General features: G+C 44.7%; 1 protein-coding gene across 1 annotated transcript in view; it reads left to right on the forward strand.

The window, feature by feature from the left end:
* Positions 1 to 24,103, forward strand: part of LOC142297308 (uncharacterized) — an 81,510-nt gene that overhangs the window by 7,072 nt on the left and 50,335 nt on the right. The window contains exons 5-7 of the mRNA XM_075341547.1: positions 12,547 to 12,588; positions 17,857 to 17,910; positions 23,286 to 23,324. Of these exons, the coding sequence (XP_075197662.1) occupies positions 12,547 to 12,588; positions 17,857 to 17,910; positions 23,286 to 23,324 (135 nt within the window). The remainder of the gene's footprint in view (positions 1 to 12,546; positions 12,589 to 17,856; positions 17,911 to 23,285; positions 23,325 to 24,103) is intronic.

The following is a 24,103-nucleotide window of genomic DNA, read 5'->3' on the forward strand; positions in this document are numbered from 1 at the left end:
AAGCAAAGTAATGTCTCACCCCACTACATATTATATACTTGCACCCTTTAGTGCATTTCATGTTGCCCTATAGGGTATTTAGCCAGTTTAACCTAATAAATAATAATAAAAAAGTTGTGGGCCCCCCTATTTTTCATAACTAGACAAAGTAAAGCAGACAGCTATGGGCTAGTATTATCAGGGTGGGAAGGTCCATGGTTATTTGGCCCTTCCCAGCCTAAAAAATAGCAGCCCACAACAATTTTGCACAACTCATTTTTGGATTTTATGTGACACTTTGTCCAATTTGACTTTTTTCCTTTGTTTTTTGCATTGTTTGAATACACACAAAGGAAATTAAAATGTGTACCACAACATGTGTAATAATATTTTGGGGGAAATACTTCAGTTTTTGGAACAATTTCAAAGGTGTAGTGGCGCCCTGGACAAGCCAGGGGCCACAGAGCACAACACCCACACACCCCAACTCCCGGTCAGGCACACCGAAGTCAGACACAAAACCCTTGTTGCCTTCCTCCAGGGGCTGATGTCCACACCAGGGGGTGGGCCAGGCGGTTGGCCCCACCCACCAAGGAGTTCACAGTCCTGGAGGCGGGAAAAGCAGACAGATTAGTTTTGGAGGTGAAAGTGGAAGGAAGGAAAGTGGTAGTGGAGCAACTAACTGACAGCGTCCGGGTGTGTGGCCCTGGCGGTACAGCAAGGTTGGCAGACGGTGGTGACCGTCTGCAGGAGTGGCCTATCGGAGTCTACCGTGAGGACCATGGATGGGCGGTGGCCCGGCGGTACCAAACCAGTACGCAAGGAGAAGCCAGCACCATCTGGCAGGAGCTTACGGACCCCGGCAAGGCTAGGAGTCGCCGTGAATTTGCCGAATTCGTTAGTGAAGGGAACCTCCTGGGTTTCCCAACAGCCAAGTCCCGACAGATGGCAACAGTCCAACCAAGAGAGGGAGACACCGCCATCGCCAAGGCAACCGTTTCTCAGGGCCAGAGCCTGCGGGCAAAAGGGGCTCCTCCAGCCCATATCCAAGCTGGGGGGCGGGTTACCGGTGGGAACCCATTGGAACCATCTACCGTACATAGGTGCAGGGAAAGGCAGTCACCACCAACCTGCCGGGAGAAACAACACTGCAGCCGCCTGTGGGGCCCGTCCATCCAGCCGTTTGTTTTACCGAGAACTGTGTCCTCATCATTGGCTGAGTGAGTACCACCGTGCCGTGCGGCACAGCGCTGCCCCCGCGACCCTGCACCCCACCAGGCCCTGTAACCCGCCTGTCATCCATTCCTACCCCATCACCGGGCCCCGGGACAACCAACCCCCTACCCACGGAGGGGAGAACTAACAACAAAGCTGCTCCCTGTCACCGCTCCCGGGATCCCCGTCCAGAACAGCGGTGGTGTCACCAATATCACCACAACCGTGGGTGGCGTCACGGACAATAACCAAATCCCCACCATCCAATCAATCCCAACCCCTTTTCACTCACGGGCGAGGAGCGCCGCTCGAGTCCCCGGGATCTGGCCCACCGCTCGAGCCACCACCGAGCAGCAGCGGCAGCCGCAGCAGCGGCCGGACCCGAGCAGTGGGAGAGCGCAGCGTCCCCTCCTCCGCCCGCGACAGTGTCAACTAGTGATGAGCAAGCACTAAAGTTCTGAAGTGCTCACTACTCAAATCAAGTAGATCTGACGCTCAGACGGGCTCTGTTCGAGTAACAATTATAATGGAAGTCTATGGGGAGGACATGATGGGCCATAAAAGCGCTGAAATGGATGGAATCAGCACTAAAATGGAATGGGAATAGCATAGGGAAGATGCCTGAATGCATCTCTGACTCTCAAGATTGCTTACTGGGAAATAAAAAATTTATTAATTAAGCAAAATAAGCGTTGTATCCCCACAGTTTTGACAACCAATCAAGAGAAACAAAACCTGTTTACTTCACCTTGACTGGTTATCAAAAAATAGAGAGGACCCACACTTTTTTAAAAGAAAGATGTCATTTTTTACATCCCAGTAGCGACCTTGGAGTCAGAGATGCATCCAGGCATCTTCCCCATGCTTCTCCAATTCCATTTCAGCAATGATTGTGTCCATTTCAGCAAATATAGGGCCCACTAAACCCTCCTTGATCACTTTCCAGCAGCGACCTTGGAGTCAGAGATGAGTCCAGGCAAGTATTTCTACCAGAAAATGATTTATGTTGGCTGCTAAATAAAAACTAGAAGGGACACTAGACCATCTTTTTTTTAATTATATATGGATAAATAATTTAAAAAACAGAGTGAAGTCCACTTTATTTTTGATCACCAGCCAAGGTAAAGCAGACGGCTGGGGGCTGAAATTATTAGGCTGTGAAGGCCCGTGGTTATTTGGTCCTTCCAAGTCTAAATATACCAGCTTGCAGCTGTCTGCTTTCCCTTGGCTGGTTGGTTATCAATAATAGAGGGAACCCAATGCCCTTTTAAAAATATATATATTTATTTATTAGGTTAAACCAGACTAAAAAGTGTTTAGCCTGGTTTATCCTAACAAATAAATAAATTAATTGGAAGAAAACAGCTTGGAGTCCCAATATTTTTGATCACCAGCAAGGGTAATGCAAATGTGGCGCCCTGGACAAGCCAGGACGTCACAGGTACTGCAACAACACACCCCACACCCCGGTTAGGAACATCAAGGTCAGACACAAATCCTTGTTGCCTCCCTCCAGGGGCTGATGTCCTCACCAGGTGGGGTGCAGCCAGGCAGTTGGCTCCTCCCACTGAGGAGTTCACAGCCCTGGAGGCGGGAAAAGCGAGTTAGTTGGAGTTCCGTGAGGGAAAGTGAAGGAGGGAAGTAGTAGTTGAGGAGCTGGAGCAGACTGACCGTGTCTGGGTACGTGGCCCGGGCACCTGAGAGCAAGGTTGGCAGATAGTGGTGACCGTCTGCAGGAGAGGCCGATTGACGCACAACCGTAAGGACCGGGGACGGGCGGTGGCCCACCGGTACCTGATCGGGGAGCGAAGAGAAGCCAGCACCATCCGGCAGGGCCTACGGACCCCGACGAGGCTTGGAGTCGCCGTTAAACCGGTCAAATCCGTCAGCGAGGGAACCTCCGGGGTTTCCCAGCAGCAAAGACCCGACTGAAGGCAAGCGCTCAACCGTGAAGGGAAATACAGCTACCGCCACAGCTAGGGTTCCCAGGGCCAGCGCCTGTGGGCAAAAGGGGCTCCTCTGGCAAACACACCGCTGGGGAGCGGGCTACCGGTGGGAAGCCATCGGGGCCGAAAACACAACAAAGGTGCAGGGAGAGACAGTCACCGCCAACCTACCGGGAGTGATCACCGCAGCCGCCTGTGGGACCCGTCCATCCAGCCGTCTGTTTTACCAGAGACTCCGTGTACGTTACGGGCTGGGAGCCAGCGCTGGCAACGTGAGAGCGGCGGAGGCTGGTAACGAAGGTAAATATCGAGTAACCACCTTGGTTACCCGATGTTTACCTTGGTTACAGCTTACCGCAGGCTGTCAGACGCCGGCTCCTGCTCCCTGCACATTCAGGATTGTTGCTCTCTTGCTGTCACACACAGCGATGTGTGCTTATCAGCGGGAGAGCAACAATAAAAAAACGAACCAGGGCTGTGTGTAACGAGCAGCGATCTCACAGCAGGGGCCAGATCCCTGCTCAGTGTCACACACAGCGAGATCGCTAATGAGGTCACTGCTGCGTCACAAAAAACGTGACTGAGCAGCGATCTCAGCAGCGATCTCACTGTTCGTGAAGCACCCCTTACACTCGTTTAGTAACGAGGGTATCTGATAGTCCCCTCTCCATTACTAACCCATGGACTTGATGCCAATTCACATTAAGCAACTGACATCAACCACAAAAATATTACCCTGATTACCACCACACAGAGGCAATCGGGAAGAGCTGAGCAAAGAGCCAGAATTGGCACATCTAATGTGATGCACCAATTCTGGTGCAGCTGCGGGCCTGGTATATATAGGCTGGAGAGGGCCAAATAACCATGAGCCTTTCCATCCTGATAATATTATACCCAAGCTATCTGCTTTACCTTGGCTAGTGATCAAAAAAGGGGAGGGGACTCACACATTTTATTTATTTATTTATTAGGATAAACAAGACAAAACAGTTGTTAAGCTGGGGTCACACTAAACGACAGCGACAACGACGTCGCTGTTACGTCACCATTTTCTGTGACGTAACAGCGACCTTGTAAGTCGCTGTTATGATCGCAGCTTAGCTGTCAAACACAGCGACGCAGCAGCGATCATAACGTCACTACATGTGCAGAGAGCAGGGAGCCGCGCACACTGCTTAGCGCTGGCTCCTTGCTCTCCTAGCTACAGTACACATCGGGTTAATTAACCCGATGTGTACTGCAGCTACATGTCACAGTGCAGAGAGCAGGGAGCCGCGTACACTGCTTAGCGCTGGCTCCTTGCTCTCCTAGCTACAGTACACATCGGGTTAATTAACCCGATGTGTACTGCAGCTACATGTCACAGTGCAGAGAGCAGGGAGCCGAGCACACTGCTTAGCGCTGGCTCCTTGCTCTCCTAGCTACAGTACACATCGGGTTAATTTACCCGATGTGTACTGCAGCTACATGTCACAGTGCAGAGAGCAGGGAGCCGCGCACACTGCTTAGCGCTGGCTCCTTGCTCTCCTAGCTACAGTACACATCGGGTTAATTAACCCGATGTGTACTGCAGCTACATGTGCACAGAGCATGAGCTGGCACTAGCAGCAAGAGCGGCGGAGGCTGGTAACGAAGGTAAATATCGGGTAACCAGGGAAAGGTCTTCCCTTGGTTACCCGATGTTTACCTTGGTTACAGCTTTCCGCAGCTGCCAGACGCCAGCTCCTGCTCGCTTCATTTCGTCGCTCTCTCGCTGTCACACACAGCGATGTGTGCGTCACAGCGGGAGAGCGACGACGAAAAAATGAAGCAGGACATTCAGCAACGAGCAATGACCTCACAGCAGGGGCCAGCTCGTTGCTGGATGTTACACACAGCGACAGCGACGGGACGTCGCTGCAACGTCACAGAAAATGGTGACATAGCAGCGACGTCGTTGTCGTCGTCGCTGTGTGTGACACCACCTTTAGCCTGGCTGAACCTTTTAAATAAATATGTTAAGAATATGGTGTGGGGTCCCCTCTATTTTTGATAGCAAGCCATCCAGGGGAAAGCTGATAGCTGCAAGCTGCAGCCTGCAGCTGTCCGGTTTACCTTGGCTGGTGATTAAAAATAAGGGAGACCCAATGCCGTTTTTATTTAATTATTTATCTATTAGGTTAAACAAGGATAAATAAATAATAATAATAATAATAATAATAATAATAATAATAAAAAGGCCTGGGGTCTCCTCTATTTTTTATCACCAGCTAAGGTAAAGAAGACCGCTGCAGGCCTGGGCTTGTTGGTTATCAAAAATAAAGGTGACCTAATGTAGTTCTTTTAAATTATTTATTTATTTATTTATCAGGCTAAACCAGGCTAAAAAGTGTCTAGCCTAGCTTAATGTAATAAACAATAGAAGTAAAAAAAAAAACAACAGCGTGGAGGTCCCCTATTTTTTTTCATCAGCCAAGGTAAAGCAGACAGCTGCACGCTGGAGCCCGCAAGCTGTTTTTTTTTTTTTTTAATTATTTATTTATTAGGTTAAACCAGGATAAAGTGTGTTTATTCTGGTTCAACCTCCATTGTAGTTCAAGTTACACAAATACAGCTCCGGTGACTGTAAATAGCAATAAAATACAGGTATTCTAAGGTGACGGGTGCGGACTGCAACTCCGTTCAGAGCTGCCGGATTAACGCTGCGCTCAGCGAGACCCGGCAGCTCTGATAAGTGTTGCTATTACCCGATGCCTGTGAATAGCTGTACTTTACTGCTATTCAGTAACTGAAGCTGCAGCCATGCAATGTGGAATACAGCAGAGGAGCTTCAACAGGACCAAAATTTTTCACGAGCGGTATCCCCAGTATCACCATGCATGAGAAATTCCGAGCCTGGAGCTGACTGGGATTCACCCCTGGAGTCACTCCTGGTCAGTGCCAGACCCTGAGTTTTTGATCTTGGTGATGTCAGCTACTCAGTGACATCACTGTGTATGAGAAACTCTTGGTCAGATGCTAACCAGGGGTGACCTATAAAGCCTTATTCTCTGAACAAGGCTCTATAGGTTGGGGTACGAATTCGGGGAAAGCCGCAAGACCGCTACTACATGGATTATGTAGCATTTTCTTGTTTTTTATTTTTAACTAGCTGCAGTACCCCGCTTCGCCCGGGTTAATAACTGTTGTTAACAAAATAGAATGTATTAACAAAAATTTATTCTGCACACAAAAACCACAAAACAAATAGAAATGTAATTATTAAAAGGCAAAAACTAAGCTAATAGAAGCATTTCACAACATATATTTCAACACCACAGATATTCCACACAGATTTAACTAAACTGGCCAAGTAATGTGCTCCGTCTGTCTCTTTCCAGGTCTGTCTCTTTCCAGGTCTGTCTCTTTCCCCGTCTGTCTCTTTCTCCGTCTGTCTCTTTCCCCGTCTGCCTGTCTCTGTCTGTCTCTTTTTTGTCTGTCTCTATCTCGCTGTTTCTTTCCCCATCTGTCTCTTTCTAGGTCTGTCTCTTTCCCAGGTCTGTCTCTTTCTGGATTTTCTTACAAACTTGATTGTGGCTGCTAATTTACCATGGGACTATCCTGTGTTCCAAAATTTCATCATTTTTTCTCTGCTGTCCAAGTCCAAGGAGATTAACTACAGTGCCATGGGTTGTAAACTCCTTGATTATGGGGCACACCGTGGACAAATGAACATCAAGATCTGAGGAGATAGACTTATACCCTTGGTATTGCTGATATTTTTCAACATTTTTGGTTCTCAATGCCTCAAACAGTTCTTTTCTCCTCTTTATGTTCTCCTTGCTTTGTATGACAAAAGCAGACACACAATACACAGATTGAGTCAACCTTTCCCTTTTTATTTGGTTTTATGTGAGATTTACATATTGCCGCCCACAACTGTTACTTGCCACAGGTGAGTTTTAACAAGCATCACATGTTTGAAACAAAGTTGTTTTCTAGCAATTTTGGAAAGGTGTCAGCAATTTTTCCCTGCCCATTTTTGATGTAATTTTCTTTTTCTTCTGTATTTTTTTTTTGTCTTGTTCTAAAAAACACAAAGGAAATAAATATGTGTATAGCAAAACATTGCCATAATTTTCTGGAAGAAATGCTTCATTTTATGGAAAAGTTTCAAGTGTGCAAACGCTTTTGAGAATCAAGCATGACTGCATAATTACTATGCACACAAATGATTAATTATACATACAAATTAGTATACAGACATTATTTGGTTATGTACATATTAGAAAACATAGATATTGTTGGTATATATATATATATATATATATATATATATATATATATATATATAATATTAGTAGTATGCATACTGTGCATATTATTGGTATATATAAATATTAGTATTCATGCATGCCAACACTGTACCATACACCAGATATATAGAAATATGATGATTGCATACATCAAGTCATGTGACTGCTCGCCTTTGTGGCGCCCTAGACAAGCCAGGGCATCACAGGTACTGCAACAACACACCCTACACCCCGGTTAGGCACATCAGTCACACATACAAATCCTTGTTGCCTCCCTCCAGGGGCTGATTTCCACACCAGGTGGGGTGGAGCCAGGCGGTTGGCCCCACCCACCGAGGAGTTCACAGTCCTGGAGGCGGGAAAAGGAAGAGAGAACTGTGAGGGACAGTAAAAGTGAAGGAGTGAAGTAGTAGTGGAGGAGAAAGAGCAGACTGACCGTGTCCGGGTACGTGGCCCGGGCACCTGAGAGCAAGGAAGCCAGCACCATTCGGGAGGGCCTACGGACCCCGACCAGGCTTTGAGTCGCCGTTAAACTGGTCAAATCCGTCAGCGACGGGAACCTCCGGGGTTTCCCAGCAGCAAAGACCCGACTGAAGGCAACCGCTCAACCATAAAGTGAAATACAGCTACCGCCACGGCTAGAGTTCCCAGGGCCAGCGCCTGGGGGCAAAAAGGGGCTCCTCTGGCAAATACACCGCTGGGGAGCGGGTTACCGGTGGGAAGCCATCGGGGCCGAAAACACAACACAGGTGCAGGGAGAGACAGTCACCGCCAACCTACCGGGAGTGACCACCGCAGCCGCCTGTGGGACCCGTCCATCCAGCCGTTTGTTTTACCAGAGACTCCGTCTACGTTACTGGCTGAGTGAGTACCACCGTGCCGTCTGACACTGCGCTGCCCCTGCGACCCTGCACCTCACCAAACCCCGTCATCCACCTCCCCGTCGTCATCACAGGGCCCCGGGACAACCAACCCCTACCCACGGAGGGGGAAAACAACATCCAAGCTGCTCCCCGACATCGCTCCCGGGATCCCCGTCACTAGCAGCGGTGGTGTCCAACCTCACCACAAACCGTGGGTGGCGTCACAGACCACATCCCCAACTCAAACCACCCCTTTCACTCACGGGCGAGGAGCGCCGCTCGAGTCCCCGGATTTGGCCCACCGCTCGAGCCACTGAGCAGCGGCGAGCAAGCAGCAGCCCAGAGCCAGACCCGAGCGTGGTGAGCGCAGCGCCCTCCCCGCCCGCGACACTTTCACGAGAAATACTGCACACTTGTCAAAATTGAGGAGAAAGAATGGCTGTACAAACGGGATCAACCAGTGGACAGAATAAAATATAAATAAATGTTATTGGTACAAAAAGTTTATGTATACACAAAATTAACACACAAGAAAGTGATTAATTTAAAACAATTAAAAAGTCAAATGGACTATCACAAAACACCCCATGTCTGAACCCATGATGTGTACTAGTGGGTACTAGTACAGAGATCCTTGTTCACAATACAAAGAAATGCACCAAAAGTAATATGTTGTAACACACAGCTATTGCTGTAAAAGCTGTGCACAATTGATCCTTCAAATAGAAGCTATATGGTGCTAATAAAATAACATTGCCATATCTGGCACCACCATCTAGACCCCAATTCCTAAGCCCAGCTAAATGATAGCAAAAAAGACCCTATGATAAGGGAAAATATAGCAAAACCAGTACAACACTAAATACATATGGACCACATCCAAATCAGAGCTATCCAAAAAAGGTTTATAAACATGCTACCTAAGATCGTATAATACAACCTGCTGGGAGACAAAGAGGGCTAGAAGGTGTAAAAGCCAAGGATCAATGCATACATGGGGTGTTGCCCCACGCGTATCGCCCTCTTTGTCCACATGTGAGGCTGACAGATTCCCCCCTGGGTTGCTATACATACCACGGGTAGGTCCTTCAGGTGCCACTTCACCACCACTGTATTATCTTATATGTTGTTAGAGATTATACCTACGTACTATTGGTGGTTTCTTATGTTGGTTATACTGGCCCTGATCTAGACCTCACCCAGGTGGGTACTTGTTTAATGTATAGGCACTCCATGTTTTCATTAGTCCAAGGGATATGCACTATACACACCATTTAACTCTCATGGTTTACTTCTATGTGTCCCCCCTGGATTTAGAGATCTTTTTCTCTTCCCCTTACTTAGGTTAGAGGGCAGTCTGTCTCCCTCCGTGGGACCTCTTTTTCCTCCTTCTGTCTCATTTAGACTTGGTTTTTAATTATGTATGTTAAATTATCAACTACTTATTACATGTGATCCTAATACTTATATTTTTGCAATAATAAAAATTTGTATACTTTTTTCACAATTGTGGTACAGTAGCTTAAAGGCCGGTTTACACGCTAGGACATCGCTAAAGCGATGTCGTTGGGGTCACGTTGTGACGCACATCCGGCAGCGTTAGCGATGTCGTTGCGTGTGACACCTATGAGCAATTTTGCATCGTCGCAAAAACGTTCAAAATCAGTAATCGGTGACATGCCCCCCTATTCCCAATTATTGTTGCTGCTGCAGATACGATGTTGTTCGTCGTTCCTGCGGCAGCATACATCGCTATGTGACACCGCAGGAACGAGGAACCTCTCCTTACTTGCGGCAGCCGGCAAGGAGCTAGGAAGGAGGTGGCGGGATGTTACGTCCCGCTCATCTCCGCCCCTCCACTTCTATTGGGCGGCCGCTTAGTGACGTCGCTGTGACGTCGAATGAACCGCCCCCTTAGAAAGATGGCAGGTCACCAGTCACAGCGACGTCGCTAGGCAGGTAAGTATGTGTGACGGGTCCGCGCAATTTTGTGCACCACGGGCAGCGATTTGCCCATGACGCACAAACGATGGTGGCGGGTACGCACGCTAGCGAGATCGCAGCATGTAAAGCGGCCTTTACTTTTAACATGACAAATACCCCCTATTTTTCACAAGTTATTGTATTAATAGTATCATATATGCCAGGCACCTTATATATAGTATTATTGTGCTCAGTGTTATAGATCCTCATTATATACTGTATAGCATTATATATGTCCGGCATTATAGATCCAGTCTTTATATAGTATTATACATGCCCAGCATTATATATCCAGTCAGTAGTATTATATGTGTCCAGCATTATAAATTAATTCTATATATAGTATGATATGTGCCAAAAACATCTTGGAAAATATATATATATACAGTTAGGTCCAGAAATATTTGGACAGTGACACAATTTTCGCGAGTTGGGCTCTGCATGCCACCACTTTGGATTTGAAATGAAACCTCTACAACAGAATTCAAGTGCAGATTGTAACGTTTAATTTGAAGGTTTGAACAAAAATATCTGATTGTAGGAATTGTACACATTTCTTTACAAACACTCCACATTTTAGGAGGTCAAAAGTAATTGGACAAATAAACCAAACCCAAACAAAATATTTTTATTTTCAATATTTTGTTGCAAATCCTTTGGAGGCAATCACTGCCTTAAGTCTGGAACCCATGGACATCACCAAACGCTGGGTTTCCTCCTTAATGCTTTGCCAGGCCTTTACAGCCGCAGCCTTCAGGTCTTGCTTGTTTGTGGGTCTTTCCGTCTTAAGTCTGGATTTGAGCAAGTGAAATGCATGCTCAATTGGGTTAAGATCTGGTGATTGACTTGGCCATTGCAGAATGTTCCACTTTTTTGCACTCATGAACTCCTGGGTAGCTTTGGCTGTATGCTTGGGGTCATTGTCCATCTGTACTATGAAGCGCCGTCCGATCAACTTTGCGGCATTTGGCTGAATCTGGGCTGAAAGTATATCCCGGTATACTTCAGAATTCATCCGGCTACTCTTGTCTGCTGTTATGTCATCAATAAACACAAGTGACCCAGTGCCATTGAAAGCCATGCATGCCCATGCCATCACGTTGCCTCCACCATGTTTTACAGAGGATGTGGTGTGCCTTGGATCATGTGCTGTTCCCTTTCTGTTCCAAACTTTTTTCTTCCCATCATTCTGGTACAGGTTGATCTTTGTCTCATCTGTCCATAGAATACTTTTCCAGAACTGAGCTGGCTTCATGAGGTGTTTTTCAGCAAATTTAACTCTGGCCTGTCTATTTTTGGAATTGATGAATGGTTTGCATCTAGATGTGAACCCTTTGTATTTACTTTCATGGAGTCTTCTCTTTACTGTTGACTTAGAGACAGATACACCTACTTCACTGAGAGTGTTCTGGACTTCAGTTGATGTTGTGAACGGGTTCTTCTTCACCAAAGAAAGTATGCGGCGATCATCCACCACTGTTGTCATCCATGGACGCCCAGGCCTTTTTGAGTTCCCAAGCTCACCAGTCAATTCCTTTTTTCTCAGAATGTACCCGACTGTTGATTTTGCTACTCCAAGCATGTCTGCTATCTCTCTGATGGATTTTTTCTTTTTTTTCAGCATCAGGATGTTCTGCTTCACCTCAATTGAGAGTTCCTTAGACCGCATGTTGTCTGGTCACAGCAACAGCTTCAAAATGCAAAACCACACACCTGTAATCAACCCCAGACCTTTTAACTACTTTATTGATTACAGGTTAACGAGGGAGACACCTTCAGAGTTAATTGCAGCCCTTAGAGTCCCTTGTCCAATTACTTTTGGTCCCTTGAAAAAGAGGAGGCTATGCATTACAGAGCTATGATTCCTAAACCCTTTCTCCGATTTGGATGTGAAAACTCTTATATTGCAGCTGGGAGTGTGCACTTTCAGCCCATATTATATATATAATTGTATTTCTGAACATGTTTTTGTAAACAGCTAAAATAACAAAACTTGTGTCACTGTCCAAATATTTCTGGACCCAACTGTATATAGTATATATATATATATATATATATATATATAGATATATATATACATATATATATATCTATATATATATATATATATATATATATATATATATATATATATATATATATGTACTCCTAATATGACAGAAAATAAAATCTTAATTTTAATTATAAAGTTAAATAATTAATCCTAATATTACACCACTATTAATATGATTTCAGTAATATATAGAATATAATATCATATAAATGTCTCCTCTGTTTCTTCAGCATATTCCGGCATAATGTCATCAATGCCAAGCCAGCATTCAGGTATTTATCTAGAATCTCCCATTTCTCTGGTCTTACAATGAAAAGTCTTCTATACAAAGAGCAGCGGGAATATTCCTAGTGACATGTTATACATGACATAACGTTAGGGCCAAACGTTTGGGAACTGACACAAATTTTGGTTTTCAGATAGTTTTGCTGCTTCGGTGTTTTTAAATCTTTTAGTCAGGTGTTTCTATCAAGTTTGTGTCAGGATTTCGCCATTCACTGTATCCTGGACTCAGTAAGTGGCAGCTCAGCCACCCTACAGATTTAGGGGTGTGTTCAGTTGCCGATAGTGTGAGTGACAGCTCCGCTATTCTGTCTGTGGCTGGGGCGTGTTAACCTGTGCATATTGTGAGTGACAGTCCAGTTGCCCAATCAGGGCAGGGGTGTGCTGAGTTTCTTCCAGGTGTCTCTCATTATGAGCAGTTCCCTACTATTTAGCAGGCTGAATGTGGTCTGACTACAGTAGTGTTCAAAATAATAGCAGTCAATATGACTAACCAGATTATTACCACATGTCAAACAATTTACCAGTTGGTGCAGTAGATTCTTGGATAACCACCAGACTCCACATAATTGAAAGGTGGGGGGTGTTCAAAATAATAGCAGTGTGGAGGTAAATTAGTGAGGTCAATCATTCTGTGAAGAAATAAGTGTGAATCAGGTGGCCTTTATTTAAGGGTGAATCCAGCACAGTTGTACATGCATTTCTCTTTGAAAGCCTGAGAAATATGAGTTATTTGAGACATTGTTCAGAAGAACAGCGAACTTTGATTAACAAGTTGATTTGAGAGGGTAAAACTTATGAAGAAGTGCAGACAATGATCGGCTGTTCAGCTAAAATGATCTCCAATGTTTTCAAATGGAAAGCAAAACCAGAGAGACGTGGAAGAAAACGGAAGACGACCATTCGAATGGATGGAAGAATAGCCCAAATGGCAAAGGCTCAGCCAATGATCAGCTCCAGCATGATCAAAGACGTCTCAAGTTACTTGTAAGGACTGTGACAGTTCGAAGATGCTTGTGTGAAGCTAATCTATTAGCAAGAAGTCCCTGTAAAGACCCATTGTTAAAAAAAAAAAGAAAAAAACACGTACCAAAGAGGATACATTTTGCCAAAGAACACATCAACTGGTCTAAAGAGAAATGGAGAAACATTTTGTGGACCAATGAAAGCAAAATTGTTCTTTTTGGGTCCAAGATAGTTCTTCAGACGACCACCAAACTCTAAATTCAAGTTACAGTCCACTTTGAAAACTGTGAAGCATGTTCGTGCAAGCATCATGATATGGGAATGTTTCTCTTACTATTAATATTACTTATTATGGTGCCGGGTGCCGGGCCTATCTACCGCATACCAGGGATCGTGGACCAATTTGCATATATCCAAATACTTGAGGTCATGTTGTGTTATGCTGAAGAGGAAATGCTCTTGAAATGGGCGTTTCAACAAGACATGACCCTAAACACACCTGTAAACAAGCAAAATCTTGGTTCAGTCCAACAAAATTGAGGTATGTAGTGGCCAGCCCAAACCCCGGACCTTAATCCAATAGAACGTTTCTGAGGAAAAGCCAACAAATGCAAATAAATTGTGGGATGTAGTAAAAGCATCCTGGGCTGGAATAACAGGTCCCAAATGGATGACTCTATGCAACATAGATGTGAAGCAATTAAAAAAAACTGTGGTTATACAACCAAATATTAGGTTAGTGATTCACAGGAATGCTAAATCCTGAATAAAAAGAGGACAGATTTTAAGTATGTAAAGACAAATGCAGACACTGCTTATTTTTTGAACAGTCCAATGTTCATTTTTTTTATATTTTCTGTAAAGTACTTAAACATTATATACATGTCTCTGCATGTTTTGATTTAGAAAACAGTGTGCAACATTCCGAATACATGGAAATAAAAACCATTATAAAGATTTTGGGCTTAACTCATGTTTTTGAACACACTGCTATTATTTTGAACACAGCTGTATGTCCAGTCACAGCCTTAGCTCAGTGGTGTGTGTCTTGCTTCTAGTGCTCCGGTTTTCTGAACTTTGGCTGCTCAACCTTGGACCTTGTGTATCCATTTTGCATAGCCACTTTGTCTTGTTCCGCTGCCTTAATGGAATTCTGACCTTGGAGTGTGACCTGATTACTCCTTTGTCTTATCTCTCTGTATATGATGAACTCTCTTGGTATCTGACCCCTGAGCTCGTGACTCCACTTTGTCCGCAAGTAGTGACGCAATGTAACCGTTTATGCAAAGACTCAAAATTGAAAGTGCTGTCCCTTATTTTTCAAGACTTCTGCCAATTGCTCTGACAGCTGGATATCAGCTTCTGGGACAAATCCTGACTGATGACAACACATTCTTGTCTATTCATTGCATAATTTCTGTGATTTTGTTTCTGCACTTAGCTTCTGAAGATTGACCACAGTTGCTCAACGGGATTGAGATTTGGGGTCTTTCTTTCTTTGTCATGGACCTACATTTTCAATATTTAGCTCACCGTGCCACTTAGTTATCAGTTTTGCCTTGTGACATGGTCTCCATCATGCTGGGAAAATCATTATATATCACCAAATTGTTCATGGCTTGTTGGGAGAAGTTGGTCTTGCAAGATGTTTAGATCCCTTTGATAAAAAGCCCCCACACATGAATGGGTCTCAGGATGCTTTACTGTTGGTATGACATAGAACTCATGGAAGCATTCGCCTTTTCTTCTTTTTACATTCATTCTTCCATACAGTATGTCGCCAACGCTCTGAAGAGGGCGTTATCAGAGAAAATATATTTCCAGAGTCATCTACAGTCTAATCTCTGTACTCCCTGCAAAGTTATTTTCTCTGATGAAGCTTCTTTAAGGCCGGCTTCACACTTGCGATTAACTTGCACGAGTGCAATGCGAGAAATTCTTGCATTGCACTCTGCCACTGTTAATCAATGAGGCAGCTCCGATCTGCTATTTTTTTCTCACTCCAAATCGGACTGAGAAAAAAATCGCAGCATGCTGCGTTTTGGTGAGTTTCTCGCATGAGTCTCTTCAATGAAAGTCTATAGGTGCGTGAAAAAAAAAAGGATGTCACACGGACGGCACATACACCATCCTAGTGACATCCATTTTTCTCAATACATTTCACGCATGTAGCAGAGAACACTGTAAATGCTCCTGTACATAACAGTACATGACTGGCAGCTGCTGAGGGTAAAAACTGATTGCACACTGACAGCACACTGACAGCACACTGATGAAATGTAAAAAGAAATCGTCCAACTTTCTAGCATGAGAATCGGACCGATTTTACACTCGCAAGTGTGATTCCAGCCTAATGCCCCTTTCACACGTCAGTGATTCTGGTACGTTTGTGCTTTTTTTTAAACGTACCAGAATCACTGACATACGGAGACCCATTATAATGAATGGGTCTGCTCACACATCAGTGATTTTTCACTGCACGTGTCTCCGTGTGCCGTAACCGTGTGTCCGTGATTGCTGCACGGAGACATGTCCATTTTTTTCTGGCATCACTGATGTCCCGCGGACCACGCAGTGGTGTGGTCCGTGAAACACGTGCCAGAAAAAAACGTGCTTTTAAAATAAAAATCATTTTTACTCACCCGGCTCCAGCGATGTCCTCTGCAGCCCGTGCAGCCTGCTGCTTCTGAGCCGGCTCATTACTGTCGCGCATATTCATGATGCACGACACAGCCGACCCGGAAGCAGCTGCTGCGGGGGTCAGCGCCGGCCGGATGCTGCACCGCGGGAGCGATCAGCACCATGGAGAGCGGGAGCGCACACAGGTGAGTTAATCTCTAAGTGCAATCACGGGCCACGGAGAACGGAGCCCAGATTGCACTTAGACAACCCACGTGTACCCTGATTCACGACACACGGAGGGACATGTGCGTGTTTTACACGCCAGTGAAAAACGTCTGTGTTTTTCACTGATGTGTGAAACGGGCCTAAAGCTGGTGTCACACATAACGACGACGACAACGACGTCGCTGCTACGTCACCATTTTCTGTGACGTTGCAGCGACGTCCCGTCGCTGTCGCTGTGTGTGACATCCAGCAACGACCTGGCCCCTGCTGTGAGGTCGCCGGTCGTTGCTGAATGTCCAGCTTCATTTTTTGGTCGTCACTCTCCCGCTGTGACACACACATCGCTGTGTGTGACAGCGAGAGAGCGACGAAATGAAGCGATCAGGAGCCGGCACTGGCAGCTGCGGTAAGCTGTAACCAGCGTAAACATCGGGTAACCAAGGGAAGCCCTTTCCCTGGTTACCCGATGTTTACGCTGGTTACCAGCCTCCGCTCTTGCTGCCAGCGCCGGCTCCTGCACTGTGACATGTGGCTGCAGTACGCATCGGGTAATTAACCCGATGCATACTGTAGCAAGGAGAGCAAGGAGCCAGCGCTAAGCAGTGCGCGCGGCTCCCTGCTCTCTGCACTGTGACATGTAGCTGCAGCACACATTGGGTTAATTAACCCGATGTGTGCTGCAGGAGAGCAAGGAGCCAGCGCTAAGCGCGGCTCCCTGCTCTCTGAACTGTGACATGTAGCTGCAGCACACATCGGGTTAATTAACCCGATGTGTGCTGCAGGAGAGCAAGGAGCCAGCGCTAAGCGCGGCTCCCTGCTCTCTGAACTGTGACATGTAGCTGCAGCACACATCGGGTTAATTAACCCGATGTGTGCTGCAGGAGAGCAAGGAGCCAGCGCTAAGCGCGGCTCCCTGCTCTCTGAACATGTAGCACAGCGACCTTATGATCGCTGCTTCTGCTGTGTTTGACAGCTAAGCAGCGATCATAACAGCGACTTACAAGGTCGCTGTTACGTCACCGAAAATGGTGACGTAACAGCGACGTCGTTGTCGCTGTCGTTTAGTGTGACACCAGCTTAAGAAAGACAGAAATTGTGAGTGAACAACAAGCACTGATTAGACAAGAATGAATGGTCATCAGTCAGGATTTGGCCCAAAAGCTGATATCCAGATGCCAGTTCCAATTGCAGAAGTCTTGAAAAATAAGGGTCAACAGTGTATATATTGAGTCTTTCAATAAATGTAATTTATTTTTCAATAAAAGTTGAAGCACTTAAAAATAGTTATAACTGTACTTCAGTAACCATAAAAACATCTGACTAAAAGACTTAAAAACATTGAAGCAGCAAACTATGTGACTACCAAATTTTTTGTGAGTCTCAAAACTTCGCAGACTGTATTCTTCCCATTTGTGAATCATTGTAACTGGATCTTTATTTTATAGGCCAAACAGATTTCCAACAGAGATTTCCAAGTGGCCAAAGCTAGACACCATACTGTAAGTGTAAAGAATCAATAGGATCCGATTTTTCCACCAACACAGAACATCCTACAAAACCTTCTACAGAACTAGGGATAAGCGAACCTGAGCTGTAAAGGTCGGGGGTTCATACCAGTAACCGGGTGTCCCGGTCTCATAATCGAACACAAACTTTAAAAAATATATATCTGTGTCCGAGTTTGGGTACTGTTCATATGTTAAGAAAGTTTGTTTAAGGCCTTTTTCATATGTCAGTGATTATATACATATATATACATATAAGTATGTGCTAGTTTTTATACGTACTAGAATCACTGACATATGTAGACCCCTTAAAATCATTGAGTCTGTGCACACATCAGTGATTTTTCACTGATGGTGTCTCTGTGCGGCGTACACGCGTGTCCATGTGCTCCGCACGGAGACATGTCCGTTTTTTCTGGCATCACTGTTGTTCCACGGACCACACTATGGTGTGATCCATGAAACGCGTACCAAAAAAACACATACATTTAAAAAAAAATGATTTTTACACTTACCTTCTCCGGTGACGCTGTCTCCGGCCTCTACTGGCTGCTGCTTCCTGCCCGGCTATTTATAGTCATGCATATACATTTATGCATGGCACAGCTGACCTGGAAGTAGCTGCAGAGGTGACACAGTGGTGGCAGGAGACACAGCAGAGTCGGAGGCTTCAGCACCACGGACAGCAGGAGCGTGGACAGGTGAGTTTATCTCCTTGTGCAATCACGGCTTACAGAGCACAGATCACAGATTGCACATGGACAACCCACGTGTGCCGTGAATCATGGGACATGGAGGGACATATGCGTTTTTTACACATCAGTGAAAAATGTCTGTGTTTTTCACTCACGTGTGAAACAGGCCTAAAGCGGGCTTTACACGCTATGATATTTCTAGCAATTGCTAGCAATATCGTACGCAAAAGCACCCGCCCTCGTCGTGCATGCGATATCGTGTGATCGCTGCCGCAGCAAACATTATCGCTACGGCAGCGTCACACGCACTTACCTGGTCGGCGTCGGCGCTGTGACTGCCGTGCAATCCCTCCCTCAAGGGGGAGGTGCGTTAGGCGTCACAGCGACGTCACCGCGACGTCACTAAGCATCCGGCCAATCAAAGTAGAGGGGCGGAGATGAACGGGACGAACATCCCGCCCACCTCCTTCCTTCCTCATTGCGGGCGGGACGCAGGTAAGGAGATGTTCCTCGCTCCTGCGGTGTCACACATAGCGATGTCTGCTGCCGCAGGAACGAGGAACAACTACTATAAACAACCATTGAAATAAATCAAAGAGAGGGCCACTTGATGAATAAATTGGCAACAACTCTACAATAGAATAAAACCAAGAGAATAGAGTCTTTCAGTTTGCCAGATAACAGATACACCCACACAAGCCATATTATGAAAATATATAATTATTTTTATTGTAAAGACTGTAGGGGAATCAATAAATAGGCATACATAAATACATAGGACCAAGGGAATGGTGCTGGAGGGGAAAACCCCACGTGTCCCAAGCATTCATTCAGGAGAACACGTCTCTACTGAGTAACGGCAGACATACCCATATTGAATAACACAAGGCAGACACAGCTCAGAAAAAATAATAGAGGTGGCCAAAAAAGGCCAGATTAGTTAGTAGTTAAAGCCGAGCAACCTACCGGTAGAATATGACGCCGAGGGCCAGGGTAACACGTGGGGACCAACGTCCCAACACGTGTTTCGCTCCGTGTAATATGGCTTGTGTGGGTGTATCTGTTATCTGGCAAACTGAAAGACTCTATTCTCTTGGTTTTATAAACAACCATTAACAATTTTTGGTTTTAGGACGACCTCTCCATGGTGAACGATTTTCACCACTTTGGAGAACGTTTAAGGTCGCTGGTAAGTGTTACACGCTGCGATATTGTTAATGATGCCGGATGTGCGTCACTAACGACGTGACCCCGATGATAAAACATTAACGATATTGTAGCGTGTAAAGCCCCCTTAAAGGCTGCAGAGCAGCGAATCAACAAACTTTTATGTATGAAATGCTGAAGAAACGGAGTGTTTAATGAAATATTACATTTTATTTGTCATTATTAAATTACTGTCATCATAGTGCAAAATTACAAGTAAAAAGGACAATAAAAAAGCAAGACAAAAAAAAACAGAAAAAGGATGTGTCAGGTAAAAATGTGGAACTGCACGTATATGGTTGAAAATTGGAATTTCTTAGAATTTCCAACTTTGTGTGACTGCACACGGAACCTTGATAAGTTTGTACTAATTATATGAGTCTTCCTCTATGAATCTCTGTACCACTTGGGTTTACTAACCTCTCAGTATCAGCTTTACAGCATCTGGGAACAGGATTCTTTCCTCTCCCTTTTGAGGATTTTGGATTGTTTATATTGAGGTGTGCACACATACGTATACCAGGGGTTGGACAAAATAATAGAAACACCTGGAAACATCAACAAAAGTTAGTTTAATACGGTGTAGGTCCACCTTTTGCGGCGATTACAGTCTCAATTCTCCAAGGTATGGATTCATACAAGGTGTGAATTTTTTCCAAAGGAATTTTAACCCATTCTGCAGTTAAAACACCCTCCAGTTCTTTGAGCGACGATGGTAGCGGAAATCGACGTCTAACTTGAATCTGTAAAATTGACCATAAATGCTCAATAATGTTGAGGTTTGGGGATTGTGGGGGCCAGATGAGATGTTCAACTTCATAAGAATGTTCCTCGTGCCATGCTTTAACGATTCTAGCTGTATGAATTGGTGCACTATCATCTTGAAAGACGGCATTCCCCTCTGGGAACAGTGCTTGAACCATGGGATGCACTTGGTCACCCAAAATGCCTAAATAATCTCGGATGTTAATTCTTCCATGAAGGGATATTATTGGCCTGGCGGATCTCCACGAAATAGCACCCCAAATCATCACAGAACCTCCACCATGTTTTACGGTTGGCAGAAGGCAGTCTGGATGGAATGCTTCTTTCGGCTGTCTCCAAACGTACACTTGGCCGGAGGTCGGAAAAAGGGTAAACGATGATTCGTCTGAGAATATCACATGTTTCCACTACTCGAGGGATCAATTCTGGAGGTTTCAACACCACTCTAAATGCTTGGATACATTCGTCATTGAGAGTAGCGGTTTTCTAATTGAAGCTCTTCCGTGGAATCCAGATTTGTGCAGCTCCCGACCGTTTTTGTGGAAACTGGGTTCTGTAGGTGATCATTGAGCTCAGCAGTGATTTTCTGAGCCGTGATCTTGCGATGCTGTCTCACAATTCGCTTTAGAGTCCAACAGTCTCTCTCAGTCAACTTCGACTTTCGGCCGGACCTGTGCTTTGCTGTGGATGTTTTTCTTTCTCTTTCAAACACAGTCATTACTTTGGAGACAGTACCTCTTGTATGCCAAGCATTTGGGCACTTTCTTTTACACTAGCGCCTGCCGTACGAGCACCAACAATTTGGCCTCTTTGAAAAATCCGAGAGGTCTGCCATTGGTATCAGGTTCTCATCAATGTTCTTACAATTCTGCAAAACAAACAGTTAATTTACATACACATATCACATAACACAAATAATCAACTACAAAACAATGACATGTCACGGTTTGAATGTTTATAACATGTTCGAAGATTATGATGCCAAAACGTTAAGTGTTTCCATTATTTTGTCCAACCCCCATACGTGCAGTTCCACATTTTTACCTGCCGCTTCTTTTTTCTGCTTTTTTTTCTTGAGTTTTTATTGTCCTTTTCACTTGTGATTTTGCACTATGATAGCAGTAATTTAATAATGAAAAAAATTAATATTGCATTAAGCACTCCATTTCTTCAGTATTTTATATGTTTCCTTGGAGTGATAATTAGTCATGGCTGTCCTAAAGGTAACACTTGTTACCTGATAATGTTAACTATGCGCCTTAAGGGAAACTTTTTTAAATGTAGAAGTTGCCAGTACTCTGCTGTGAATAATGAAGAACAAAAATGGGCTCCCACCTATTTTTGATAATCAGCGCAGGCAAAGAAGACACTTGTGGGCTGCAACCCTCAGCTGTCAGTTTTACCTTGGCTGGTTATCAGAACTAGAGAGGGTCCCACTCAATTTTTTTTAAGATTATTGAAATAATTAAAAAAATTGTGAGTTCCCCCGAGTTTTGATAACCAGCCAAGGTAAACCTGACATCTGGGTGCTAGTATTATCAAGCTGGGAGGGTCCATAGTTATTTGGCCCCTCCCAATCTATTAATACCAGCCCACAGCCGGCCCAGAAGTGGTACATCCATATAATACGCTTTGCCTTCCTGTTCTCTGGTGTGGTGACAATCAGGGTAATATTTTTGGGGTTGATGCCAACTGTGCATTGACAGCTGACATCAAGAGAAGGGGTTAGTAATGGATATGCATCTATCAGACACCTCCATTTCTAGCCCAGTAACTATAGACTTAAAAAAAAACACACAGAAAAAATAGTTTATAAACTTAAATAAACACTCCCAAACACTGCCTTGTTCACCAATTTATTGAATTAAACAAAATCCTCGACTTTACAACATAATCCAATTGGTGAATAGACTGCCCCCACACTCCATCATTCATGAATTTATAATTAAAAAGAAATCCTGGAAGTTCTGATGTAATTTAATGGAGTAATGTCCTACAATGCCCATCGATTCCTATGGAGCTCCGTTCTAAGAAGATTTTCAGAACAAGGCTCAAGAGGTTATTATTGGTCAATGGTAGCCAGGAATTTCTCGCGAGAGAAAAAAATTTTGGGCTGCTTCTCACTGGCGCTACGTAGTGCTTAATAAGGGCTACTTAGTGCACAGAAGCAGCAACTTGGCTCTCACCTGATCGCTCACAGAAGCAGCAACTTGGCTCTCACCTGATCGCTCTGCTGGCGGAAATTACTCCTGCTTTCTTCAAAGACCAGATTTGCCAATCATGCCTGCCACATAGCATGGGGCAATTTTTCCATTTAAACCAGGGCATCCATGTTTGTCCCATGTACAGTGGGAAAAATGGGCAGCACATGACATCATCACACCGGCATGTCACCGAAGAAGCGACGGGAGCTCTCCTGGAGCTGCGCTGCCATTCAATATTATCAGCAGCCTGGCTTAAGGAAAGGTCTATGTCCAGAAATGTACGCTGCTGATGGCGACACACAAAACTTTACAACAATTGCAATCTGGCCATGGGCCTCCTCACAGGTCTCGAGTGGTAGCCCAGATTGCCCTACTATTAATCCACCAATGATCAGATGCCTACTCTTGTGAGCACAATAAAGAACTGATCATGGTTGTATTAGCTATAAGGAGAAATGTAGATATAATTCTATATATGCCATGTTATTATATCTTGTAGTGAAGAAGACAAAAGAGAAGAGGAGGATGGAGACATAATGTAAGAGAGTAGAAAAAAATTGAAAGAGATGATTGTATGAACATTATGTATTATATATTATAGAAATGTAATTATATAAAGGATGATGTATATATAGTATAGCCTCACATACTCCTGGTCACATACATAATAAATTTTGGTGGTGCTAGTCATGTTGCATGCCAGTGATGTATCATGGCATGGACGCGGGGCAGTTGCCTGGCCCCTGAACACAAAAGTCTATCATTTTCCCTTTACTCCTATCAAAATCAGCCATCCCAGCAAGCACCATATCCTCTTGGAGTGCTGTAGTGAGCGCCCGCCAGGCAATGGCTACGCAAATAGCAGCAGTCAAGATGAGTTTGTCATCATCTGCTATGCTGTGCATTGGCAGCTACCAAAGTGACAAGCTTCAAAGAATCATGAAATGAGCTGTCATCTTGCTCTCTGCAGAGCTCAGCAGCCAATAACAAACTCATCATGACTGCTGTGCTCTGCATATATAGTAAAAAAGATGACAAATAGAGATGAGCGAATCCGAGGTGCGGTGTTCAATGTTGGCACCAAACACAAGCTATATAAAAAACAGAGTTTGGGTTTGGAGATCTGGTGCTTTATGTATGCAAACTACTAGTGCAAGCATTGCTGTGCTCAGGTACTCTGGGTACTTTGCCCAGTGCGAGCAGTTTGCAGTGTTTGAACAGCTCACACTGGGGATGACAACAGCCTGATTGCATATAGTGTGCACCAAACTAAAAAAAAAAAAAAAGAAAAACCGCACCCACGTGCCCCCGGAAGTG

Source organism: Anomaloglossus baeobatrachus, chromosome 3 (assembly GCF_048569485.1).
Source record: "Anomaloglossus baeobatrachus isolate aAnoBae1 chromosome 3, aAnoBae1.hap1, whole genome shotgun sequence".
Lineage (NCBI taxonomy): Eukaryota > Metazoa > Chordata > Amphibia > Anura > Aromobatidae > Anomaloglossus > Anomaloglossus baeobatrachus.